Here is a 27,690-nt window from a genome sequence, read left to right as displayed (position 1 = left end):
TCTATCAACGAAAGGTTTCTCAAATAACCATTAGAGTAAACATGAAGGAGTTATCAGGATACCAGCATTTTATAGTAAATGTAGACAAGAACCTGCTCATGTCTTGGACTTTTTGTTTTCTTGGACTTTTTGTTTTCTTGCGATAGTTATGGTGTTACTGTTCACTCACTGGTTCTTTCATTTGATTAAATGAAATTGAGAAACGAAAAAGGTCTTCCATCCATGGTAGATTTGAGTTTCATGGTAAAAGGATAGTTGTTTGAAAAATCATGGAGATATCCACGATAGTAACACCACAACAACTGCTACGTCTCAATGATCCCAAGCAAGTTGGAATCGGTTATATAAATATTCACTTACAATTCTGTTTAATCTCATCGCAGATCAATATTATACAAATAACAAAAAATTCAAGTCTCTCGCAGCTTTTTGGCATATAAATCTTTGCAGGACTAAAATACTCTTCCAAAACATAGGACCTTTAATAAATGTGAATATGTAATAACATGACAAGCATTATTCCCTATTAATTGGTATCTCCTATGTTGATCTTTTTCTTCCGCTGTGTCCTATTTTCGCTAGGTCTACATGGATTCCAAGAGATTGTAGGTGTTTTGAGACTATTTCCTTCCATGTAATTTTCTGGGGTCTACCTCGCCCCATTTTTAACACCTTTACTCGCCATGATCGCAAACCTGCAGATAGATGCATCTGGAGTCCGACTCTAGCCATTTCAAGTGATCTTCTCTCATTTTATCCTCGATGTGTGCTGCTTGCACCTTTCGCCTAGCTACAGTAACTCTAAGGGTATATAAAAAATAGAACAAGTAAAGTATCCTACTAATTTCCATCCCAGCAGAGACAAAAACACTAGTTAATTTCTTCCCATTTGTCGTAGCCTTAGTGGACAGAGTTACCTGGTAGTTGTTGCTGGTAGGAGGTGGCAGGTATCCCGTGGAATTTAGTCGAGGTCCGCGCAAGCTGGCTTGGACAGCATGGTTATCAAAAAAAAAAAAAGTATCATACCTATTTCCTTAACATGGAATTGTCCTTAAAGCTGCCCTTTCAGTGTCTTTACAAGAACTTCCAAATAGAAACAGATTCAATGGGTGTTCCCTTCCATCCAACAAGGAGGGCCTTCCCATCATTTTGAACATTGCAGGAACTTCCATTGGTAAATTGCTTGAGAATCAGATTTGCTTGATACCAAGATGACTCACTGAGCTCCATTTCCACCATTCCAAACCTTGCAAAGTATGCTCTCCATACATCAAGCTTCACATTCCGTGTGAACCTTTCCGCATCGTCAGCTGCAATCATATTTCGGATACCTTCACCAATATGAAATTCTTCAATCCTCTTTCTGACCAAATTGTCTCTATCCATGCAGTCCTCAAAGCAATCAAAAAGCACACTATAAAAGAAAAGTGCCTCCACAAAACGGTTCAAAAATGAAGGTGAATTATGGTTTGCTTCAACCTCACAAACAACAACCACAGATGGTTTTAGTCCTCTGATTACTCGTATCGTATTGTCCAAATAATCTTGCCTGCAAATCATTGTCTTTAGTACAGTGTAACAATAGACAGCCACAGTTTCATCTGCTTTAACATTGACTGATTCTACCCTGAGATCTTTCATGTCAGACATAAAGACTATATCAAATGAAAAGGGCAGATTCAAGGAATTGGCAAAACTTTGTAATCTCTTGCCCGTTTCTTCGATTTTCTCTTTTTCTTGGTGTCCAATGGCTGTTATCTTCAGAAGCTGAATTGGACAGTCACGTTGTTGTTCTGCAAGAGCTTGCATCAAGCCCGTACACTGAATTCCAGTTCTAATATTAAAGTCAACCAAATGGATCTTAGTTGCACCTCTAACATTTTCAATTATTGCTTGAACTCCTGCGAATTGCATCACTTGACCAAAGGGAATTTCTTGGTGGCAGGTTAAGGCTTCCGCTGTGGTACCTAATGCCAGAGTGCTTAAAAACCTTAATTTTCTTTCAAAACTTGGGGACCTTCCTACTTCTCGATCAATCCTTTCTTGTAAAGCTTCACCAAAGTAGAAACATAGTCTCTGGATCGGATTACCTATTCAAGATATAAATAAGTAAATCAATGTGTACTGTACTCTCTCTAATAACTTAAACTTTTAGATGAACGTTACCTGTAGCAGATGCCTTCCACTGGCAGTGTGCAATAGATTGGCTAGCCAAATGAAATTGCTGCTGATCCACTTCTTCTGCAGCAGCTAGAAGGAGGTGAACAAGTTCCATGTCCTTCGTTTGCTCTATGGAAAGGCCCGAAAGTGATGAAGCATAAGGATGTATAAACATAGAAAGACCATCTACTCTTTGGGTGGAGTACTGGATATATCTTTCTCCAGCAACTCGCAAGATTTCTTCAGTTGACAACTTAGGGATGTTACTTACACGATCCTCGTTGCTTAGTACGTTGCTCAAGTTTTCCTTCTTGAACAATCTCCCACAATTGTTCCAGAGCTCCAAAGATGCTAAAGAAATGGGATTTATTATCTCTCGATGGATATTGTTAAGCCTTGGCACCTGAGGCTGAATCCTATTAGATGCTTCAGGGGTCGTTTGAATTTGGATAGGATGAGAATCATCACTTTGTGTCCAATGATCTGAGATGTTTTCTTGGTGATCTTCCAATAACTGAACTTGTTTGTCTGATGTATGATTCTCTTGATATTTAAGGTCAAATTCAGAGTAAAGAGAATCAAGATCCTCACTATCCAATTCAAACCAAGGATCGACGACGCCATTGTTGATTAATTCGTTTCTCCGACACCCTTGAAGATGATTGTGACCACCACTGAAATCGATGGCAGGGATTGAGATTTGATCCATGATCCCAACTCCAGGACTAGTTAAAGTGCTAACCAAATGTAGTCTTGGTGATGTTAGGCTTTCACTATCCTGTGTTTTACTGCTGGAATATATATCAAGGGAATTCATTCAGTATGAGCTCAAACAAGGTTGAAAGTGAAGTTTTTGTCCTCGCGGAAGCAAAATAACCTGGTCATGGCAAAAGTTTAAAAGATTGAAGCCGCGGTGATTTTGTTTCCACGGCTAGGACAAGCAGAGAGTCCAAACGAAAGATAGTCCTAAGGGGTCGTTTGGTAGGAGGTATTAGAGAAAATAATACTGGTATTAGTTAATCCCTTGATTGGTAGTGTTTTCAACCTATGTATAACTGATACAGGTATTCTAATGCAGGTATTAATTGTACACCCTATTCAATACTATTCTTATACATTGTAAATCATGACATTTACAAGACCAGTACTATTCCTATTCTAATACATCCTATTCAGTACTATTTAGAAATTATGCAATGCATGTCATTTAATACAACAAACAAAACAGTCGATAAAAAATAATGCCAAAGATAACTAATTCCAGCATTACTAATCCAACATTACTAATACACTCAAAGGACACCTAACAGAATTGTATTGTTTGTATCTGTGAGAGCAACTTTGACTGAGGTAGCCAAGATCATAGGCCTTAACGAGATTGTTTGATTAAGGGTTATATGCATTTGGACTAGACGCTTGAGACAATGAGAAGCTGTTAAATGCATAATGCCATGGTTGGAAAGAAATGACAAATGAGAAAAACTAATCACAAAGTATCTTATCAAGATGGATCATAAAAGAGACAAGAAAGAAAGTTTGCAGGCCAAATGTTTGTCTCAGTGGAGCATAGGTTTTGATTTTTTTTTTTTTTTTGGTCAAAGCAACCCAAGTCATTTTAGTTATGAGAAGCACCAGATTGCGATGTCAATCCCATATATGGAATTGATATCATATGACTTTTTCTGGCTTGCTTGTTTCTAACTTAAAGCAAATAGAAAAGAAACATACAACAGAAAAACCATCTCTGATTTTTGGGCATCCTGGAAATTGAATAGGTCAGCCTAATTGGAAAAACTTATACCTTTCTTTAGATTTTACACAACTGAAAGTCTAGATTAATGTCATTGTGCGTCATCTGTGTATAACTTCCATTGCCTATGATATTACTCATCACCTGTATATTGGCATCCTTCATGAAGTGCTAAATTTAGTTTTGCTGTATGTCTGAGAACAATGACGTGCAACTTCTCCTGGTTTATTTCTTTTCAAAATTTTAATTCTTTTAAAAGTAGTATGTAAGTTATATGGTAAAAATCCTTTCAAAGGCAAAGTCCCAGGATGTGTTTTAAGCGGAGAAGGATAGAGTGGCGGACCCGTCATTCTCGAATTTCGAATGTTGTGGCTGGCTCAGAGGGTAGACTCCAGACAGATTTCTCGGTAATAAAAGAATGAATATTTGTATATGCATTTGTTTTACTCAATAATAAAAAGTACATCCATGTCCCCTTCTTTGAGAAAGCAGAAACAATAATCTAATTCTCTTTAACAATCAAGATTACAACTGTTAACAGAGAGGAAAATAAAATGTCAAAACTCTTTCTCAGACCTTGTCATCATTTCTTGTACAACAGCCTGCATTGTCTGAATCAACCACAATATTCCCACAAAACAACACAAAATTTAGCCAAATAAGTGCCTTCACAACCTTAACCATACCAATTGCCACAGTCACATAATACAACCACCAACCGACAAAATCAACCAAACCAACACTACCAAACAAGTCCCTATTCATCTCAGCCACAACCACTAAAGACTCAACTTCATCCCTCAACTTGCACCACCACAATATACCAAAACTCATGGCCATAGCCACCTTTTGGACAACCCTATCCTCCGTTTCAACTCCGAAAACTGTGTCATCCACAACCGGCTTCACCACTTTCTTGGACCAAAACAACGTTGTCTCGTGCAATCCCAAGAAAAACATAACTCTGGTCAATACACATAATCTTTCGTGGCTAAAACTAGAACCATCTATTCCAACGGCTATGCTACCTTCTATGCCTATGCACACGCAAATTTGAAACATGAAAAGAAAAAACCACGACGTATAAAGACGAGGTTTAGAAATCATGTGATCAGACAGAGTTCGTCCTGTCAGGCATTGGTTCAAAGCAGAAATGCTGACAAGTGGAACTAGTACGTGAAGAAGATTGGGATTGACGTAGAGGAAGAGTCTGACAAGGAGTGAATCAGGCGCCGTGTAAGCTGAGGTGGCGATGAGATAGCGGGTGACTGACAGCCTGGCGAGGACGATAAAGGAAAGTGGGAGGAGGAGGCTGAGGAGGATAATGGTAAGGCATTGAAATGACTCTCTTAACATATTGGCAGCATAGTCGGAGACTGAAATGACTTTCTTCTCTTCTTGTTGGTATAATTCTGAACTCGAACCCATTTAATGTAACATAAATTTAGTTTACGAGAAAAAGAAGAAAAAAAACTGCTTTTTTGTGTAAGCAGCAGGATTTGAGAAGTACATAAAGGGATGAGGAGTATATATTATGTGATCAAAATATCTGAAGAAGAAACAAGAAATTGAAAAGTATAAAGTGGTTGCCACGATGATCTTTTCTACATAAGGTTGACATACGATATTTATTTTTTCTTTTCTTTTACGAGTTTGGTGTGTTTATTTTTTTATGGAACTTATCCAATAATGTACGTACTTCAGACTTCCGTTTATTTTTTTCTCAGCCAATTGGTGTTCATAGCACGTAAGATATATTCATGATTAATTGGTGTCTTTTTTTCATTTCCCAATCTAAATTAACGGTCAACATAATGATATGTTGTCCAAAGTTCTTTAAAAATGTATAGAAGAGAATTTAGTCTTACGACACTCACCTAAGTAAGCTTAAAAATCATATTGAGACACCTAAGTATGCCCAAGTTGAAGGAACTTTAATTTTTCTATTTTTATCAAGTATGATACGTGCTCAACACCTTTTTTGTATATAATATAGTATATAGATGTATATATTGATAGGGAAAGAAAGCATCAGCAAGTAGACTTGTTCACGGTTTAGTTTGAATCGGGTTTTTTCCTAAAAAGAAACCAAACCAATTAAATCAATTTAGAATCAAACTAAACTAATTAAATCGATTTTTCATCGGCTGGACTTTTGTCTGTTTTTCTGATTTTTTCGATTTCTTTTTTAAATTTGTGAGGTACATTGTCAAAGCACATACAATTTTTTGCACGGATTGCCCTTCTTTTGGGGTGGTCTTTAAATTTTGCTTTTGTTTCTTTAAGTTTTGCCTTCGTTTGGATACACCGACTTGTTCTAGGTTCGAACCCCCGTTCGGGCATAAAATAAAAAAATAATTTCGCAAGACGAAGTGGGGGAGAGTGTATGCGGATCCAAAGATACAATCCTAGAAAAACCAAAGTTATTTAAATCACTTTGCCTTGAGACATTTTTTTTTTTTTTTTAAACTTTTCAAGGCACGTTTTAGTTAAAGGCTTTTTAGTTAAGGCATAATGCCTTAATTAAAAGTATAACCATAAGGCATAGTTCCTTAAGGAAAAATTTTGTCCCATAAGGCAAAACTAAATTATGTTTATGCCCCTCTGATTTTTTCATTTTTTTTTTTTTTTTTTTTTTTTTAACTTTTAAAGGCACACTTTTAGTTAAGGCATACTTTTGGTTATGCCTTAATTAAAAGTATGCCCCATAAGGCATAGTTCCTTAAGGAAAAATTTTGCCCCATAAGGCAAAACTAAATTATACCTTGAGGAAAAGTTATGCCCCCTCGGCATTTTAGTTTTTATAGGAAGTTATGCGGAGGAAATGGAGACTTTTTTTTTTTTTTTTTTTTTTTTTAACTTTTAGTTAAGGCATACTTTTGGTTATCGCTAATTAAAAATGCACGCTCTATACAAGATAATTCCTTAAGGAAAAGTTTTTGCCCCATAAGGCAAAACTTTATGCCCTATACAGCATAAGTTTTTACCTTAGGAAGTTATGCCGGAGGGCGGAAGACATTTTTTTTTTTAAAACTTTTCAAGGCACATTTTAGTTAAGGCATACTTTTGATGCCTTAATTAAAGTTTGCATAAAGCATAGTTCCTTAAGGAAAGTTTTGCTCCATAAGGCATAACTAAACTATGTCTTGAGAAAAAGTTATGCCCTTTCGATAACCATTATGCTTTTTATTTCTTTATTTTATCTTGTGGGGGTTGAACCCAAAACCTCGTATCAAAAATGGCAAAACTTAAAAAATATGAAGAAAATTTAAAGGCATATGTTTAAAGACCACCTTCAAAAAGAAGGGCAATTCTGCGAATTGCCCAAGCATATTCCCCACAGCAAGTTCTGAATATTCAGGAACAACTGACCATTATGCGTCATGTATTTGCATTCTAATTAACATTCTAATTTTCACATTGTTAAGTGGATGTAGTATGAACTACGTGCTATGAAAAAGCGTTTTGTTGTTGGATGATTAATATTTGGGTTCCTTTTTGGGGGTTAAATTCTTAAATAAGAAGTGATCGTGACAACGACAAATGCCACCAAATGCAACGTGATGGCATTATACATGTGGGCTTTTACTTGTTCGCCCAGACTCCAAGATTTAGATTTGCCCTTAAAATAGAATATAATTAACTAAACAACCACAAAGGACTTGGCAATATTTGGCATTTGCATCAAAAGCAGACCTCCATTGATGGCGGCTTTATCAAAGATTGCATTTGCCGTATTATGGCATAGCGTAATAGAGCAATTTTGGTAAAAACTTATTCGCCACATTCAATGTTTACACTAAACCATATTAATTTATTACGGTTTAGTCATTAATTAAAGTAAGAATGTACTGTATTAATTAACTGCGATTTAGTGATTGGAGTGTATGTAAAAGCATGTGTCATATATTCATCGAATTTCAAATTCATTTCGGGGTGTTCAACTACAGAAGTCATCCATCTTGTAAGGAGATTGTTGGAGCAGTATAGGGATAAGAAGAGAGACTTATACATGAGGTTCATTGACCTAGAAAAGGCATATGATAAAGTTCCTAGGGAGGTCCTTTAGAGATGTTTGGAGTCTAAAGGTGTACTTGTGGCCTATATTAGGGTTATTAAGGACAAGTACGATGGAGCCAGGACCCGGGTTAGGATAGTGCGAGCTGACTTAGAATACTTCATGGTCATGATAGGGTTGCACCAGGGATCAGCCTTTAGCCCGTTCTTATTTGCCTTAGTAATGGACAAATTGACACGACATATTCAAGAGGAGGTGCCGTGGTGTATGTTATTCGCAGATGACATAGTATTGATTGACGAAATGCGCGATGGAGTTAATGATAGGCTGAAAGTTTTGAGAAAGGACTTAGAGTCCAAAAGTTTCAGGTTGAGCAGGACTAAAACTGAGTACCTGGAGTGCAAGTTCAGTGACGTAATGCATGAGGCAGAGGTGGAAGTGAAGGTTGAGGCATTGGCCATACCCAAGAGAGAGTTTAGCTTTAAGGATCTTAGGTCTATAATCTAAGAAGACGGGGAAATTGACGATGATGTCGCACATCGTATTGGAACGGGGTGGGTCAAATAGAGTCTCGACTCCAGGGTACTCTGCGATAAGAATATGTCACCAAGGCTTCAAGGTAAGTTATACAGAGTGGTGGTTAGACCAACATTGTTGTGTGGGGCAAAGTGTTGGCCAGTCAAAATGCACACGTTCAAAAGATAAAGGTAGCAGAGATGAGGATGCACATATGGATCTGTGGCATTTTATATGCTCAAATTACACTTAAGTTAATGGCGTAAAGCGGTCGCTATCAAATATAGTAACCCAACTAGGTTGGGGTTGAATCTCACTTGGAATATGGGTGAAAAAGTTACTTTTTGTAGTGTGTTACTTGACTCTAGTCGTAATTCTACTCTAAAGAGTTGGGTATTTCTATTAGCTATTTTGATTTAACATTACTTGATTTGGAGAAAGGAACCAATGTTGTGTCCCCGTTGATAAGTGTAATGCTAAAAGTGTAACTATGAAATATTACTAATGGGTCATTGTATGGTATGCACTTGATCTCTAATTGACTCTCTAATATTTGCCAATAGTTAGAAGTATTTCCTCTTTACAATTTTCCAAATGTAAAAGAGTTGAAATGAAGAACGGTCAATTTATGCCAAGTAAACTCCTCTTATTCCTAAGTGAGCTTATTAAACGAGGGTTAATGCCCCAAGTTCTTGCTATTCATTTCTATCAAACCCTAACTCACTTTTCCAAGTAAAGAAAAGGTTAATGGCATAAGTTAATGTTTGCAACCACCAACCAACATTAAAGAATAAGAAATAAATAGAAACCAACAACCCATTATGCATATATTCAATGGTAAACACCGATTTATATAACGGAAAAGGGCCAAATATACCCCTGTACTATGAGAAAAGGCTTAAATATACCCCTCGTTATATTTTGAGTTCAAATATACCACTGTCGATTGGATCAAATAGTATAACGGAAGAGGGGTATATTTGATCCAATAGTATAATGGCGGGGGTATATTTGAACCTAAAGTATAACGAGGGGTATATATAAACCTTTTCTCATTGTATAGGGGTATATTTGGCCCTTTTCCGTTTATATAACACCAATCATTGGGTCTACAACCTTATAAGTATTAAAATTAGCTACTCAAATTTTAAGTACAATATGAAGCATTAAAGAAAGCGTTGAAAGCTTACAATCAATGAAAGATGAAAAAAGAGATGGAATATTCTTCTGGTAAGCTTTAAAAGTTAAGTATTCAATGCTATGGAAAGTAGGAGTAGATTCTGAACAAAGATGACCTATCAAAACCCTAAACAAACTATTTATAATGGTCAAAAACTCGAAATTAATTGCGACCCCGCAGTGCCACATATGGGCCCGCATGTTGAGCATAAATGGCACATGCAGTCCGCATGTTGAGATTTTGGCCCTCGCATGTTGAAACTAGGGTTTCCAGGAGCTTGACCGTGTATTGACTTGTGGTCCGCATGTGGGGCTCGTATGTTGCTTCTTGAGATTCCCCATTTCTAGTACACCCTTCTATGCTGGACTTGTAGTCTAGAAGTGGCATCTACGGTCCGCATGTGGCACCATATGTCAACTCCCATATTTTAGCCATTTTTACATCTACCCAAAGTTTGATTTACGGAGCGACATACTGTCCGCATGTTGGTTCTGCGGCCCGTATGTGAAGTCGTCTGTTAGTCCTCCAGCATCTTCATCTCATCTTCCATCTGCGATCCCGCCAACGATTCGTAAGTCAGTTTTATGGCGCTATGTCACCAAAATCATGAAACTTTGTACACTTTTCCTTGTTTTCGCCATTTGATCTCCAAACCCCTACAACAACAAAAATTAACATAAGAAACAACACAAACCAAACTTAAAACAATCAAAACACTATGCTAAAGACAACAAATATGTTGTAATTTCACGGCACATCAGCATACTCGGAGAGATATGATTAGGCAAAAAGTTATACGGGACAAGGTAGGAGTGACATCAGTGGCAAATAAGATGAGGGATGCGAGACTAAGGAGGTGTGAGAGGTTAGCTATAGCAGGAGCTGGGAGAGCTAGATGTAGGCCGGGGCAGAACTGGGAGAGGTGATTAGACAAGACGTGACATAGCTTTAGCTGATTGAGGGCATAACCTTAGATAGGAAGGTATGAAGGTCAAGGATTAAGGTAGATGGCTAGTAGGTAGCTGAGTGTTATCTCACTTTATGTGGGAGAGGAAGGGGGCTAGCCTCCTCCTCTCCTCTTCTTCTGTTTAGTAGTTGTAGTTTCTTATTCTTTAATGTGAATTACTATCTGTTGCTACATTTACTTTATATCTTACTATTTTGCCGTCTTATTTTTCTTTTGATTAGGGATGGTGAAAACTAATAGTAGATAACTATAGTTGCGTGTAGTTTATATTTTACTGACTGATTAGATGGTGGTGGAAAAAATTGTGTGATTCGTGGGTTTGTCATCCTTTTCGCTAATATTTTCTGTTTCCTTTCTCAGTTTTTCTCTCGATTATCTCTAATAACGTATCAATAAGTTTTTACGCAAAGCTCTTTAACCCCAAGAGAAGAACACAATAAAATACAACGATTATCAGAGTCATGGACACTGATATTTTAACTACCGTTCAATCTATGGATTTAATTTGTCACTAAATTAATCAAAGTACTCAAACATTTCAAGATTGCTTGAACCAGAATCCCTGCATGCATCCAGAAGGAGATAATCAGCTATTCATAGTGACCTTTGTTCTCATAGTTTTGCCTCTTGTTATATCCGTAGTTGGAAGTTGGAACCATGTTCTATACGTTCAATTTTCTCGAAATTTAGAGAGAAAATGGAGTTTGAGAAGTTGGATTTTCCTTCATTTTTCAATGTCTTCTTGTGTGTTGCGAAGGTGGCTTAGAATGTTGTGATCACAATAACAATGGAGGCAAATAAATATATGATGATTCGTATGGCCTTCTACTAACACCATTTCAACTGATGAGCCTCCCAAAACTCAAATGGTCAGAAGAACTAGCACTACCTGCATCTTCTTCATTCTTCACAGGCTACCAAGGAGCAATTATGCAATTACTTTAGGAGACAATAGTTGTAAGCCCCTCATAGTTCATGCAAGAAAATACTTCAGTTGCAAGTGGTTCTGCATTTACTGACTGGTTGTTGTAATTCATCTACTTGGCGGTCTTGTTAATAGGATTTGTAATTCAAGTCATGCAATTAGCACATTTTTAAGCGGGTTACAACTATCTATACCACAGGGGTTCTTCTAGGTCAAACTTCTAACGACAATATGCCTCAGCAGTGTCACTCGGATTAAGCCCTCGACATCAAATTACTCGTGTAGCTAATCATTTATTACAGATGACGAGTACATAAAGGCACACTTTCCATAAGCAAGCACGAGTTCAAATTGAGTAGATCAATAGGTGAGCAAAACAGGCCATAAAATCTTCCTCATTTATTATTATTAGCAATAATGAAGGTGAGTTTAAAACAAAAGACAAAAGGTTTCACTCGGTAACCAGAACCACTCAACTGCTAGCTCTTTATGGTTCAAGTGTTGCTGGTTACTTCAAGTGTAAATTCAGAAATATCATGCTCATTTAAAACCGGTGCAAGAGTTGATTGGCATGCATCTTCATGTCTATGTTTAAATAAAATTCTATTCAAAATTGATCTCAGTTTACTTGTAGCAAGTATGGCATTACCAGAGCTCAAACCATGGATATGAGCTCAGCAATTAAATGGAGCAGAAATGCATCAAAAGTGTCCTAAAAACTAGATGGAGTCAACAAACCAATTGAAGTGAATAAGACTTCTCACAGCAGCCAGGGTATAGAGTATTCAAGAAACGTTTGGATAATAAGGCTAAATCGACCATAATATAACAACAGTTTTGGAAGATGATCCATGGAATAATCACAAATAGAAGTGCACATAGTAACCAACAAGAAAGAATAGCCCCTCTCCTTAATAAACAGTTTCTAGCTATGTTTTGAATCACCGGGCTAATCCAAATTCATGTAAAATTTTGCACAATAAGATTGAGAGAGAAAAGAATCTCCACAACAATCTTAGGAGGTTTTTTCATCCTGCATCTTTTCATGAATTGCCTTGTAGCACTTAAGACTGCAAAGAGGAAGGTTTGATTTCGAATCACGGTACTTATATGCGTTCTCACAGGAAGGACCAGCACATTTTTCACGAGGAGGAGGATAACTGGAGTATAGCAACAAAATCACAAAGCACAAACAGTAAGTACCTTAAATGAATATTAATCACAAAAGGTAAGGATCCATGATATCAAAATGAGGATGAAAGAGAAAGGGAGACAATTCTTACCTGCAAGGCTTAGATGCAAAAATAATTGGCAAACCTATATCTGGAGAAAATGTCACAGTAGTTCCAGTGGGGCCTATAACCGTTCTGATAGTGTTTGGTGCAAGCTCATTAGCAGCCTTCTCCTGCCAGATATATACAATAATTAATTGATTGTCAGCTTGATAACATTAACAAAATTGAAAATGGGATACCTGCGCCAACTCTTCCTGCCGCTGCTTCATTTTCTCTTCTTGCTTCTTCCTGTTGGAATCTTGACTTCTTATTTTTCTAATTGCCTCAGCCTGTAAAATTCAACAAGTTATGCTCATTTCAGCATCATACAATCTAAAAACCATGACACGTCATAAGCAAGAAAAAGAACAAGGGCAAACCTCTGATTCCTGAGCTGCCTTCTCTTTTTGCATTTTACGTCTTTGAGCAGCCTCAGCTTTTTTCTGTCGCTTCTCAACTTCTGAGTGCTCCTCCTTTTGTTCTGTCAAAATAACAGGTGTTGATAAGACAAACTTTGTACATCAGAAAAGGGACAAAACTGCTGGTATGAGTAAATACAAAAAATTTCTCACTTCGAGGTGGTGCTGGTGGTAAACCATTGGGAAACTCAAGCAGATTCACAGAGGAATCCCCGCTTGACAGAAGAGCCCATTGTCGTGTTGTAAGACTTATTTCCCTCTTTGACTCCATTTGTTTCTCCTTCTTCTTTGTTCGTCCGGGCTCCCCATCAGACAAGAGATCTTCCTCCTCATCCTCATCAAGTCCATCCAAAACAAGCCTGTTTGGCATCCTACGGTTTTGATGTGGCTTGTCTCCTTGTTTTTCAAACACACTCTCCATTGGAATCTTTCCCCCATCGCCCTTGCTAGCACCAAAAGTGCCTCCAGGGAAATTGTTCCGCGAAATACCTTTCGACCCACTGTTCCTATCTGCAAGAGGACCATCTTCGGAGTTGTCCTGTAATCCGGTTCAATTGAAAGATCAGCATTACCAGGATTATTTAAAATATAATCTATCATCACATAAATGATGTAGATTTTCTAGCCATACACATCGGTAAATGAAAAACAGAATAATCTTGCAATGACTAACTTTTCTTTCTCACTAATTTGGAAAGGAAGTAGTGAATTTCTAAATTAGCAATCAAAAAGAAAGCCTCTCGGGCACATTTTTTATTCATCCCCTGAGAATAACCAAATTTAGATGTTGCTTTATGTGTCACTCTTTTCCACATTTTGGGAACTAGACGGAAACTAGAAGGTGGAAAATTCTTATGTGCCCTCCCGACCAACCATAAAGACTAAATCTGACAAAATTAATTACTATTCGCGTGGATTTAGAGAATCCAACAGATAAACTCGAGCGTGCTATAAAACCTGAGGAGTGAGATTCTGCCGAGGCCGAGCGGCATCAGAAGGTTGTGCACTTTTAGCAGACAATACACTGCCAGATGATCGATAAGAACTGTTTTTGGTTTCAATAAGGTATGTCGCTCCACCAATTTTCAGCCTTATCTTTTTCGGCTTGCTATCATTAAGTGCAGCATCAGCTAACTGTCTAAGAGAGGTATCATCTATCGGACGTGCATTATTATATGTCGCTCTATCCTCCTTGTTCTTTTTAGAAGAATAATCACCTATGAACCTGTTATCTCTAGATATAGCATCATCAGTATACTCATCATCATGGAATTCAGGAAATACTGTCCTAGGTAACCGCAGCATCTGGCTTCTTTTCTTTCTAACAGTAGAGTTGAGCCCTTTGTATCGACTACCACCACCGTCATCCATGATGTACAAGAAGAATCTGCCACACCACAAGTAAATGTGTACCAATTAGATCGTTAAACATCCACGATACAAAGTTACAGCTAAATGAACTTGGAAATTGCTGCACCAACTTTAAACTACAAGCATGCAAAGACAACTTTTTATGAGGCGATTGCTGTAAGCCATTGATAACATGAAGAGAAAACAAAATGTTCAGCAAAAATTTTGAAGGAAAAGCTACCAAAAAAGATTGAAAATCCACTGAAAAACAGCTCGTCACCTCATATGGAAGGCCAAGATGTAAATGTATCATCAATTATCACCAGAATGGCATTGAAATTTTAGACAAAACAAGTAGATTAAAAAGCTCTTTACTCAGTAACTGGATCAACAAGACTTTAGCACGCCAAATAAGAGACTTTTTAACGACCGAAGCAAAAACATTCAGAACTTCAGCACGCCAAATAAGAGACTTATTAACGACAAAGCAAAAACATTCAAAGAAGACGATTCTATACATGAGCCAACAACAATATATCCAGTGTAATCCCACAAGTGGAGTATGAGAAGGTAGAGTGTACGCAGACCTTACCCTACCTCGTGGAGGTAGAGATGTTGTTTCTGATAGACCCTCGGATCAAAGGAAATGTAATCATTCTACATATGAGCCAATGAATTAAAATCAACACAATCAAAGCTAAGCATAAAAAGAAATTAAATTCTACAAACAGAATACTCAAACACAACAATGTTAGGATTTAAAATCCCAAATCCGACTTTTGTAAGCAGATTCCCAGGAAAGATTGGAGGATCACAGCTGGACCACTTAAATACCAATCTCCTTAGACAGAACCTACTTACGCCGTGATGTAAGCGAAGAATAAATAACACACGCGGATTTATAGTGGTTCGCCCTCAATGTGAGAGCTACGTCCACGCGTTTCTTTGCTGATCTTATTAAAGAAGAAATTACAAGTGTTTACAACACTCAACCTCACAACCCCAATCCCAATGACACTCGGGAATTTTACCACACAAAATTCTCTCGGGCAGACCTTCTCTTACTTAGGCCTTTCACTAAGAGTATTTCTCTTAGATTTTCTCTCTTTGGGATGTGTTGTCTTCTTCAATTTGGTGTGTTTAGCAAATGAGAAAGCTTCCTATTTATAGGTGTGAGATGAACCTATTGATGTCATTGGTGACTCGAGCAAGCACTGACAATTTGCCAAATACAAGGAAGATGTTTTCTTCCTTAAAACAAAGGAAGTGTTTTCTTCCTCAAAACAAGGGAAGTGTTTTCTTTCCTAAAATAAGGATGGACCCAAATCTCCCACGAAGACTAATTTTAATTTGTCTTCACACTTTGATCGATGCGGCAGCTCTTTCCTAGTTTCATACTTCGTGCGAACGGCCGAACACAACGGCTTCGGTTATCCGCTTGTCAACATCACCACCGTTGTCAACATTAACATAACCTTGCAATCACATTTGATTTTCGGAAATACGGAGGCGAATCCCGAGCTACCTTTCGGATATCTCGAATATCCACTTCCACGGCCTCCCGTTGTTCTTTTCCGATTGCTCATAAATCGGTGACAACTCTAACGTACGTGCAATGTCCGGTATCTTGTCCATCTGCTTCTTCTCATCGGTTGTCGACGATCGATCTTTCGACAACCGAAAGTCTCGACCAAGAGAGTGCCGATCGGCTTGGCATCATGCATGTTGAACTTTTTTGATAACTTTCCACATATTCTTCTTGTGAGCGTTTGATGCCCTCTTTGAAATCCCTTTTGCACGGCCTTCGCTTTATAATGCCTTCTTCCATTGGGGTTCTTCCTTTATCCGATAAACCCATTTGTTTTGCAATGCCCTCTATCCTTTTAGCAATTCGGCTAATTCCCATGTATGATTTGCCGATAGAGTCCATCTCATCTTTCATTGCCGGCTCCACTTAGTCGATTCATCGACTTGCATTTGCTTCATAACATTCGTTCTCACCTGTTTTTATCGGTGGGTAGAATGTAGTTCGAGGGACGGAGAGTACGTGGAATCGGCTTCCCCCGATCTCGGGATGATACAACGATTCGCGGGATTTGGCGTCTGGTTGACGTTTCGAGAATCGTGATTTCGACCACTGCCATTATTTTGTTCCTACGCGCTTCTATCAGTATTCCTCGGCCGCGGCTCGAGTGTCGGAAAGTCCTCAAATCGACTATTTCCGATTCCTTGTCCCGACATTACGAATTTTTTTTTGCAACTTTGTCTTTGTGATGCAAGACTCTTCATCAAGACAACATTCACCGTTTCTGATGATCTTCCGATTTTGTTCATCCCAAAAATCGATAACGAGCTTTCATGGTCACCATAGCCAATAAAGTAACACTTCTTTGATTTTGGATCAAGCTTGCTTCTAGCCGTATCATCATTACGAACATATGATAAACGTACCGAACACTTTCGAAATGAAAGATTTTTGTCTTGCCACTCCGTACTTCTTCGAATTCTGAAATCCAAAGTGAACGGCGGTCCCTCGGTTAATTAAGAAGGCGCGGTATTGATTTGTCCCGCCGTAACGTCTTGGCGGATGCCGAGTGTATTCTATACCGAGCACGCTCGTTCAACGTTCGTTCATTCTTTGCTTACTCCATTTGTTGCGGCGTTCAGGGAATAGTGTTCACTATCTTGATTCCATTATCGGCACAATACCGTTTGAAATCACCATCAATGTATTCTCTTCGCCGTTGTCGGACCTCAAACACTTCAACTCGAGGTTTGTTTTGTTCTCGACTACGTTTCATCTTTTGAATACACTAAACACATCGGATTTATTTTTCATAAAATAAACCCACACCTTCCGGGTTGAATCATCAATGAAGGTCACGTAGTGTGTGATCCTCGAGTAACAACAGGTAGGTCCCCACACGTCCGCGCGCACCGATTCCGAACACCGACCTTCAACTCCCCGCTCGCATTGAGAAGCTTACTTCGCTTGTTTTCGAGAATGCAGCCTCTCACATCGGCATGAAGGTCCCACCGTCTTCGGCTCTAGAATTCGCCATTTGTCACCAACAAACTTCATCCCCTTCTGGTCGATATGTCCCCGGACAATGCCACAAATCTGTTCTTTGTGTTGTCAACCACAAAGAATATCACGACGGCTAGTCGTCATGTGAGAGTGCCAATCTTCTTTCCTCGGCCAACTACCATAGCACCTTTCGCCACCTTTCCAAGACCCATTACCAAAATTCGAGATCATATCCTCATCATCAAGTCACCCATGCGAGATCGGTTTCGCATCGACTTTGGAACATGTCTAACTTTTGTCTTGCGCAGATCATTTGACATCTTCAAATTAATGTCTCCCGTGCCCGACAACGTCTAGCGGTTTCCATCGGCTAAATAAACTTTGCCGAGATTCCCCACGTAGTTTGTCATTATATCATGATGCAGGGTGGTATGAAAGGACGGCTGCGAGTCGAAGCACCAGTACATCAAGAGTTCATGTCAGGTCATTAACCGATAGCAACAACGCATCGCCAATGTAATCCGTAGCAGCACGCTGATTCGGCCCGCTAACGTTCTCCTTCTTGGCGCCCCGCAGTTTTTAGGACTCCGGTTTTCCACAAAACCAACACTCATGTGTAAATCCCGGTGATTGACCTGCCATCTCTTTGGACTTCGATCTGCCCCTATTTAGGTTGCTGTACCGCTTCGTTTTCAACATTAAAAGTTAAAAGCGCCGATGCTCTCTCCAGTGCATCTGTCCCGCGCACCTCTCAACGCATGATACGATCCCTAACATCGTTGAACTTTAGTTTGTCATCGCCGTAATTACTTTAACCCACGCTCTCATTGGCCTCGTACTATTTGGTAGGATGCCAACAAAATTAGAGTCAGCACTTCATCATCAAAATCAATTTTTACCGATGACAATTGATTTACAATGGTATTGAATTCATTTACGTGTGCAAAGAACATGAGCATTTTCCATCATCTTTATAGATGAAATAGCTTTTTCGAGAAATACCCTTATTATTTGCCGAAGGTTTTCATACATACGACAATACCTTCATCATATCTCGGTGGTCTTTTTCTCTTTGCCAGTCAGGAGCAACGTTCTTTGACAATACACCGAAATGACCTCGTAACTTGTCTCGTCGAGATCCCACCGCTTGCTTCATCTCCTCCGGTTTTGGACTCGCAGGTTCATGTAGTTTTTCTGCCATATAACACCTTTCAATTTGCATTCTCCGTAACGCAAAATGTAACCATCGCACCATCGATGTTACACGCGCGTCGTACCATCTTCGCCTCCCATCGTTTCTAAATCACAACACAACTTTGCTGTACGATACTGGGCTGTTAGGATTTAAAATCCCAAATCCGACTTTGTGTGATTAAAAGAAAGATTGGGAGGATCACAATTTCGGACCACTTAAATACCAATCTCCTTAGACAAACCTACTTACGCCGTGATGTAAGCGAAGAATAAATAACACACGCGGATTTATAGTGGTTCACCCTCAATGTGAGAGCTACGTCCACGTTGCTGCTGCAGACCTTATTAAAGAAGAAATATTACAAGTGTTTACAACACTCAACCTCACAACCCCAATCCCAATGACACTCAAGAATTTTACCACACAAAATTCTCTCGAAGACCTTTCTTTACTTAGGCCTTTCCCAAGAAAGTATTTCTCTTAGATTTTTCTCTCTTTGGGATGTGTTCTTCAATTTGGTGTGTTTAGCAAATGAGAAAGCTTCCTATTTATAGGTGTGAGATGAACCCACATTGATGTCGTTGGTGACTCAAGCAAGCACTGACAATTTGCCATCTACAAGATGTTTTCTTATTAAAACAAGGGAAGTGTTTTTGTCAAAACAAGGGAAGTGTTTTTCTTTCCCTAAAAATAAGGGATGGACCCAACAAACAAAACATCAAACCAACACAAGCAAAAAACCCCAATAAAAAAGGCACCAAGAAAGAACTTTCACATGCCAGAACACAAACACATCAATCAGCACACACCACATGCCAAAAAAAATTCAATTTAACAAAAACAAATGACTAAACACTCGGGCACCAGATAAATAACAAAAAAGAGGTACCTTTTCGATGATAAGCATATAAAGATACTAAATTCTACAAACAGAATACTCAAACACAAAAAAAACAAAAAAAAAAAAAAATCAGACGAACACAAGCAAGGACCCAAAAAAAGAAAGAATTCTCACACAAGAACATTAATCAGCACAACCCCACATGCCAAAAAAGTTCAATTAACAGAAACAAATGACTAAGCATTCAGGCACCATATAAATAACAAAAACTGAAATGTACCTTGTCGATGAAGCAGAACTGATCACCAGCACTTAAGCACAATCACTCGATCGGCATTTGTCGATTAAACCTGCCTAGCAAAGAATGAACGTTGTAAGCATATAAAGGATACGAAATTCTACCAAGAATACTCAAACACAACAAAACATCAAACCAGCACAAGCAAAGATCCAAAAAAAAAAAAAAAAGAATTCTCACACAAGAACATCAATCAGCACAACCCCACATGCCAAAAAAGTTTCATTTAACAAAAACAAATGACTAATCACTCAGGCACAAGATAAATAACAAAAAATGTACCTTCTTGATGAAGCAAAATTGATAGAACAGATGAGCCTCCAAATGAGAAAAAAAAAAAGATGGTTGTTAGGGTAAAAGTGTGTTGTTGATATAAGGATTTTAGTTGTAGTAAATGAAACTGAGATTCTTGTAATCTCTTCCATTTTAATTCAATCTGATCTGTAGTCTTCTTTGCATTGAATTGGCCTTTAGCTAAACTGAAATTAGCTCTACTCTTCTCTGTCATCATTTCTCTTTTCTTTTGTTTCGTTTCACTTCTTTGTTTCCCTCATCTTCTACGCAGGGTTTTAAACTGCTGCAAAAGTACGAATGTTGTCAGAACAAAAAGGTTGTTCTTTCTTTATGTGGGAAATGTCTAACGTTTGACTACAACAAACATGGGACAAATGAAATTAAAAAAAAAATCCAATTAATATTGACAATTGTGTTTTTAATAAAAGAAGCATAATTATACATCTAGTGTTGATGAGTTATGAGTCAATAGTAATAATAATAATAATATTTGATGGTTTACAAAATTTATGTATCACGTGTCTTGCTCATTTTACGTGGAATGAATGACGATACTGCATGCTGAAATAGTAATGTTTTGGGGAAGGGGTGATTTATTCAGTAAGGCCACACTAATTGAATAGTTCAAGGTATTGCAATATTTATGATATTTCGAGCTGATTTGATCCGTTTCAAAAGAATTTGGAAAAAGGAGTTGACGAATATATTGGTTGCGGAATATGTTTGCCATTGCTCGCGTGCAATATTTATGATATTGGAAGTTGTGTTTTAATGTAAAGCACAATTACACATCTATAGTGTTGAAGATTTATAAATCAATAATAATCTTTTATGGTTTATAAGAATTTATGTATTACGTGTCTCGCTCATTTTACACTGAATGAATTACGAAACTATATGCAGAAATAGTAATGCTTTGAGAGGAACAGGTGATTCATTGTGTAAGACTGCACTAATTGAATAGTTCAAGATATTGCAATATTTATGATATTTCGAGCTGATTTGATCGGTTTTAAAAGGATTGAAAAAAGAAGTTGACGCATATATTGCTTACAAAATATGTTTTAATTAGTTGCTCCCGAGCAATATTTATGATATTGGAAGTTGTGTATTAATGCAAAGCACAATTAAACATATCTAGTGTTGATGATTTCAGTTAATAACAATATTTTATGGTCTACGACATTTAATTATGTATCACGTGTCTTGCTCATTTTACGTGGAATGAATCATGAAGCTACATGCAGAATTGGTTATGCTTTGGGAAACAGATGATTCGCATGATTTATTGAGTGAGACACTAATGGAATAATTAGATATGCCGCAAGCAAAGATCATATAGTCTAATTGACAGAGACTATCCTGTCTAAGGACCTTTCCTGACGGGGTGAGGGACATATATCTATGATATTTCGAGCTGATCTAGTATGTTGCAAAAGGAATGAAGGAAGGAGTAGGTGCATGTATTGATTGCAGAGTATGTTTTAGTTGTTGATAATCTTTCATGATTTATAAAAAATGTGTATCACGTGTCTTGCTATTTTACGTGGAATGAATTATGAACCTGCATGCAGAAATAGTAATGCTTTGGAAAATGAGCGATTGGGTAATTTATTGAGTGAGACGCTACTAGTTAGAGATAGCGCCATATTTATGATATTTCAAGCTGATTTGATATGTCTCAAAAGGAATAAAAACAGGAGTTGACAACATATACTGCCTAGTATGTTTTAATTGTTGCTCGCGACTAAATTGAAATATTTTGACATTTTATATTCTCATAGAATTAATTTTATGTATCACGTGTCTTGCTCATCTGACGTGGAATGAAGCACACGAAATTGCATTTATAAAATGTTAATGCTTTGGGAAACGGGTTACTCAGGTGATTCATTAAGTAAGACACTAAGTAAATAGTTCAAGATATCGCAAAATAATTATGATATTTCAGGTTAATTAATTTGATCGGTTTTAAAAGGAATGAAACCAGGAGTTGACGCATATATTGCTTGCAGAGTGTGTTTTAGCTGTTGCTGGCGAGTCACGACTTATCCTTTGACTTATCTAGAAGACTTACATATTTTTATTAAAAAAAAGGGTTTTTTTCACAATTACATGGTGCTTGAGAATGAGACTTCCATATTTTTATTAAACGTCCGCTTGATGTTGCCTGTCTCCGTGTTACTTTAGTTTCTCCTTTTAGCAAAATGGTTCTGCCTATACGCGGCTAGAACCATGTTTTAGATCATGTCTTTCCTATCCTATTTCATATAATGCATGTTCTTTTTTTTTTTTTTTTTTTTTTTTGCATTTCATACTTAAAATTGAGACGTAGTAATTATTGTTCTATATTTATTCTCCTTTTTCAACTCATCAAGAAGCTCACATTTTACACTAGTTTGAAAACGCTGATTTATACTGATTGTGTTGAAAACAATTAACCACTACTACTACTACTACTATAATTTAATATCTCTCGTTTATTGCTAATAATATTTGCATTACCGATTTTATATTTAGATGACGAATGGAATATTTATAAACTCACGATCTCATTTGTACTACCTAAATTGCTTTGTTATTAATGCGAATAAATTTCTTGTATTAAATAATTGATCGTAGAGGACGCGAATAGTACTCAAGGCCAATATTTCCTTTTGAGGTTCCCATTAGCTCAGGAAGCAAATCAGTTCACTAGGCTTGGGTTACAATTTTCACTCTTATCCATTAATTCATAACGTCTTTAATGATGACAACTAAGGTAAACAAAAAGAAGAAATTGACATTTTTCAACTTTTCTTTCTTTGTGGGTTATTTCCCAGCATCCTATAGTGGTATTAGCTAAACACCATTTTCATGGATGCCAAGAAATGACCTGGTCTTTGCCTGTACCAAAAGCAAAGAAACCTTCCTTTAGAAAAAGCTTCACTTTGTATTGCCTAGGCGTACAGGATCGTTTGTTTTCCTGTACGCCTTTTTCTTTCGTTTGTTAACCATGTTAACAAAATCCCGCATTTTGCTACTATTCCTATGTGTTTCTTCTTTTTCTCGCTCGCTTCATGCTGAAAACAATGATCAAAACTCATTGTTCTTAGCATGTGGTTCTCAAAATGGTGGAACAGATGAAGATGAGAGAAAATGGGAACCGGATACCAAGTACGTGTCAGGTGATAAATCAGTCATGGCACAACCTGAATCCCCAGACCCATTTGCTCCATCTGTTGTACCATATACAAATGCAAGAATTTTTCACTCAGAATCTTCATATAATCTTCCTGTTATAAACCAAACAGCCCATATTATGCTCAGGCTTCATTTCAACCCAACCCCTTATCCTAATTTCAACATTTCCAATTCATATATCACAGTTACTGCTGGCAAAGTTACATTGTTAAATAATTTCAGTGCCTTTATAACTGCACAAGCCTTGTCACAGAGTTACATTATCAAAGAGTACCTCTTGGATCCTGTGGGTTCTCCAACCTTGGAGATCAAGATTAAGCCTTTTGGTAATTCATCATTTGCATTCATCAATGGAATCGAAATGATCACGCTGCCAGATATATTCTACGGCCCGGATCCTCTGATGGTTGGATTCAGTACGAATGTTAAAAATGCTGTTCTTCAGCAAACTATATCTGTAAAGGAAAATAATATGGAGTTAATGTATAGGGTTAATGTTGGCGGACAGTATGTTTCTCCGAAAAATGATTCAGGTGGGTTAAAGAGAAGTTGGTATGAGGATACTCCCTACTTATTTGGTGCTTCAGCAGGTATTACTATGCGCAGCAACATGACAATTCAGTACGATAACATGCCATCATACGTTGCACCACTTGCTGTCTACGAGAGCTGTAGATCAATGGGTTATGATTCAAACGTCAATAAGAACTATAACCTCACCTGGGTTTTCAATGTTGATCCACATTTTACATATCTTGTGAGGCTTCACTGGTGCGATTTCAGCATCGATGCCACGAAATTCAATTCCATGGTCTTTGATGTATATATCAATGGACAAATTGCAGAAACCGAAGTTGATTTAATTGCAATGAAAAATGGAAAAAAGGCAATTGCATTAGTAAAAGATTATGTGACTCGTGTTGATGATAAAGAAGGAGATCAGCTTTGGGTAGCAGTGCATCCATCACTGCGTCCATCAGGAGTTGGAACTGAGATAGCTAATGCTATTGTAAATGGAATAGAGATATTTAAGATCAGCGGTGGAAATACGAGCTTGGCAGGACGGAATCCTACAATGTCAGATTTAATGAAGAAATATCAGGAAGAGCATAGTAAAGAAGCTCCCCGGGAATTCGCTGATCCGGAGAAATCACATAGTAATTCTGCTATAATCACTGGTGCTGTTGGTGGAATTGCTGCAGTTGGTGTAGCTGCTGTTTTGGTTTTTGTTGCTTATAAGAGAAAAAAGAGAACACCAGGATTTGAGTCAGGCACAACTAGTTGGCTGCCGATTCATGGGCACTCTCATTCTTCTGGTAGCAAATCAGCTTCTAGAAGAAGTGGTGGTAGCACAGCCATTTCATCAGATGCTGCTTCTAACTGCAGATATTTTTCACTGGCTGAGATCAAACAGGCCACTAAGAACTTCGATGAATCTTATGTCATTGGAGTTGGTGGATTTGGCAAGGTGTACAAAGGAGTTATTGATGGTGACACAAAAGTTGCAATCAAAAGATCAAACCCGTCTTCACAACAAGGGGTCAACGAATTTCAAACTGAAATCGAGATGCTTTCAATGCTAAGGCATCGACATTTAGTGTCCCTAATCGGGTTCTGTGAAGAGAACAATGAAATGGTCCTTGTTTATGACCACATGGCACATGGAACATTAAGGGAACATCTTTATAAAGGTCAAAAAACTATACTATCTTGGAAGCAGAGGTTGGAGATTTGTATTGGAGCAGCCAGAGGACTTCATTACCTTCACACAGGATCTAAATACACCATTATTCATAGGGATGTGAAAAGTACAAATATACTATTAAACGACAATTGGGTAGCTAAGGTTTCAGATTTTGGACTTTCGAAAACAGGTCCAAACATGAACCAAGGACATGTTACAACAGTTGTAAAGGGTAGCTTTGGTTATTTGGATCCCGAATACTTCAGAAGACAACAATTGACTGAAAAATCAGATGTGTACTCATTTGGGGTTGTCCTTTTTGAAGTATTGTGTGCAAGGCCAGCGCTTAATCCAAACCTTCCAAAGGAACAAGTTAGCTTGGGAGATTGGGCATTAGCTTGTCAAAAGAAAGGAAAATTAGAAGATATTATTGACCCACAGTTGAAAGGAAAGATCAATCCTGAATGCTTGAAAAAATTTGCAGAGACAGCAGAGAAATGCTTAGCTGATAACGGTGTAGATCGTCCATCCATGGGTGATGTCTTATGGAATCTTGAATACGCCCTGCAGTTAGAAGAGAATCCAGATGGAGTTTTGTCAACTTCCGAGGCAACTAAACACGTGGATCATGATGGTGCTGAAGAAGTACATCAAAACAGTTTGATAGCTATGCATAGAAGCACTTTGAGCCTTGAAAGTGATAATGGTGATAATAACACAGATGATGTCTTTTCACAGATTGTGAATCCAAAAGGAAGGTAATAGCATAAAATAGGTTGTTCTTTCTTATCATTTGTTATGATGAGAGTAAGAATTTGTACAAATATTATACATACTCAGTATCGACTATATCAGGAATTATAGCAGGTGTGAATAATGCTGCTATAGTGTATCTTTCGAGATATCACAACAAATTTTGTATATTTGATGTATTTTAGACAAAGCCACTTTTGTAACTCTCTTCATTTCAGTTTATTTGACACTAATTTCTTATTGGGATTGGATCCCCTCCAGTAACCTTTCGTCCATTACTCCTCAATGGAGTCTTTGATGTAATGATATTTTCCATGTGTACATATAACAATTAATGGTTTGGATTTATTTCATTATTCATTTGAAGCAATGCTCTCCGAATATTCGCAAGGGAATACAACTTTCGAGGTTCACTTAGCAGTTCTAGTGCCGATCCTCAACGAAGCCCTGGAGAACCCAATGGGGGAGAATGAACTGGAGGAGAACCCAAACAACAAAAACAGGATTATAAATTTCGCAATGTGGAATGTCGGTGGGGCTGCCAATGGAGACTTTAGAAGGAATTTCAAATCCATGTTCGATTTTAATTAACAGACAATGCTCAGATCGCGAACGACTTTGGCTTTCAAAATATGATACTGGTTGGGCTCAGGGTAACTCAGGAGGGATCGTAACAGTCTGGAATAATGGAGAAATTGAAGTAAATCAAATCGGCACTACTGGACAGGAAATTCGTGCAATGGTTCGTGTAAAGCATTTAGATTCACCGTGGCTCTCCATTGTTTATGCTAGTACTATATTAAATGATCGACTAATACTTTGGAATAATCTTAAAACAATAGCTGAAAATTTCAAAGGACCTCAGTTAATTTGTGGGGACTTCAATGGAGTAACTAGGGCATCTGAGAAGTTTGGTGGACTACCTGCAAATAACCATAGAATAACTAAATTTTTAGAATGTATGGATCACTGTAATATGATGGATTTAGGTTATAGGGGTAGTAGGTTTACTTGGACTAATAAAAGAAAGAAAAAGAAAAGCCTAATACTTGAAGTACTAGATCGTAATCTAGCTAATCAAGAATGGATTGATAATTTTCCGGAAGCAAATATTGTTCACCTTACTAGAACATACTCGGGACATTGTTCAATTAAGGTAAACCTTAAGAAACGCATTTCTGAGGAAAATAGTGCTTTTAAAGTAGAATCTATGTGGTTAATACACCCTTCTTTTAGATTTCTAGTCAAAGAAACATGCCATAATCAAGAAACTATATCCTCCGCCATAAAAAATTTCACTAAAAATGCCATAGAATGGAATATTAACTCCTTCGGCAATATCTTTCACAAAACGAAAATATAGACTAATAGACTCAAAGGGATTCAAAATTCACCTAGCTACACCTCCTCTTCTGCACTTATCAATGGATCTAGTTCAGAAATTTTTAAACCAACAAGAGGAATTAAACAAGGTGACCCCTGATCTCCATACTTACTTATCATTTGTATGGAAATACTCTCAAGGCTTATTCACCATGAGGTAGACTGTAAAAGATGGATCCCAATCACTGTATCTAGAAAGGTCCTCCAGTGTCAAACCTTCTTCTTTGCGGACGGTCTAATTCTAATGGGAGAAGCTACTAAAGATGATTGTGAGTCCATTATTGACACACTTAATAACTTCTCTAATTAGTCAGGACAATCTATTAATTTTAAAACATCTAGAGTAATAGAGTATTAACTAACATCTATGCTGAAATCCTAGCTCTTAAAACAGGTTTACAATTGGCAATAATACGTGATCTCCTCCCTATCAAAGTGGAGACTGATTGCAAGCCCAAGGAGATTACTTCTA

The 27,690-nt window shown here is 37.7% G+C and overlaps 4 protein-coding genes across 4 annotated transcripts; 1 reads left to right on the top strand and 3 right to left on the bottom strand.

Moving 5' to 3' along the window:
* Nucleotides 1-474: 474 nt before the first annotated feature.
* On the bottom strand, nt 475-3,016 carry LOC132051248 (DELLA protein RGL1-like). The gene is made up of 2 exons (XM_059442491.1): nt 2,167-3,016; nt 475-2,090 (listed from the first exon to the last, which is right to left on the bottom strand). The coding sequence occupies exons 1-2, from the start codon at nt 2,975-2,977 to the stop codon at nt 1,075-1,077; spliced, it is 1,827 nt and encodes a 608-aa protein (XP_059298474.1). The 5' UTR covers nt 2,978-3,016; the 3' UTR covers nt 475-1,074.
* A 1,278-nt stretch (nt 3,017-4,294) lies between these two features.
* On the bottom strand, nt 4,295-5,544 carry LOC132051247 (uncharacterized). The gene has a single exon (XM_059442490.1). The coding sequence runs from the start codon at nt 5,336-5,338 to the stop codon at nt 4,481-4,483; it is 858 nt and encodes a 285-aa protein (XP_059298473.1). The 5' UTR covers nt 5,339-5,544; the 3' UTR covers nt 4,295-4,480.
* Nucleotides 5,545-12,311: 6,767 nt separating this feature from the next.
* On the bottom strand, nt 12,312-20,123 carry LOC132051246 (uncharacterized). The gene is made up of 7 exons (XM_059442489.1): nt 19,904-20,123; nt 14,167-14,596; nt 13,363-13,747; nt 13,171-13,271; nt 12,991-13,080; nt 12,800-12,921; nt 12,312-12,676 (listed from the first exon to the last, which is right to left on the bottom strand). The coding sequence occupies exons 2-7, from the start codon at nt 14,578-14,580 to the stop codon at nt 12,532-12,534; spliced, it is 1,257 nt and encodes a 418-aa protein (XP_059298472.1). The 5' UTR covers nt 14,581-14,596; nt 19,904-20,123; the 3' UTR covers nt 12,312-12,531.
* Nucleotides 20,124-22,993: 2,870 nt separating this feature from the next.
* On the top strand, nt 22,994-26,068 carry LOC132050638 (receptor-like protein kinase ANXUR1). The gene has a single exon (XM_059441992.1). It carries the CDS (start codon nt 23,211-23,213, stop codon nt 25,842-25,844), a length of 2,634 nt encoding a protein of 877 aa, XP_059297975.1. The 5' UTR covers nt 22,994-23,210; the 3' UTR covers nt 25,845-26,068.
* The last annotated feature ends 1,622 nt before the right edge of the window (nt 26,069-27,690 follow it).

This window comes from Lycium ferocissimum, chromosome 3 (assembly GCF_029784015.1).
Source record: "Lycium ferocissimum isolate CSIRO_LF1 chromosome 3, AGI_CSIRO_Lferr_CH_V1, whole genome shotgun sequence".
Classification (NCBI taxonomy): domain Eukaryota; kingdom Viridiplantae; phylum Streptophyta; class Magnoliopsida; order Solanales; family Solanaceae; genus Lycium; species Lycium ferocissimum.
Note: the sequence above shows the minus strand (reverse complement) of the source record. Positions and strands in the feature narration are given on the sequence as shown.

Coding starts and splice junctions, on each gene's coding strand:
- LOC132051248 (XM_059442491.1), bottom strand. CDS start 2,977: ATGAATTCCCTTGATATATATTCCAGCAGTAAAACACAGGATAGTGAA. Junction 2,091..2,166: donor GTGGAAGGCATCTGCTACAG/GTAACGTTCATC, acceptor TATCTTGAATAG/GTAATCCGATCCAGAGACTA.
- LOC132051247 (XM_059442490.1), bottom strand. CDS start 5,338: ATGGGTTCGAGTTCAGAATTATACCAACAAGAAGAGAAGAAAGTCATT.
- LOC132051246 (XM_059442489.1), bottom strand. CDS start 14,580: ATGGATGACGGTGGTGGTAGTCGATACAAAGGGCTCAACTCTACTGTT. Junction 13,748..14,166: donor GGCAGAATCTCACTCCTCAG/GTTTTATAGCAC, acceptor ACCGGATTACAG/GACAACTCCGAAGATGGTCC. Junction 12,677..12,799: donor TTTGCATCTAAGCCTTGCAG/GTAAGAATTGTC, acceptor GCTATACTCCAG/TTATCCTCCTCCTCGTGAAA.
- LOC132050638 (XM_059441992.1), top strand. CDS start 23,211: ATGTTAACAAAATCCCGCATTTTGCTACTATTCCTATGTGTTTCTTCT.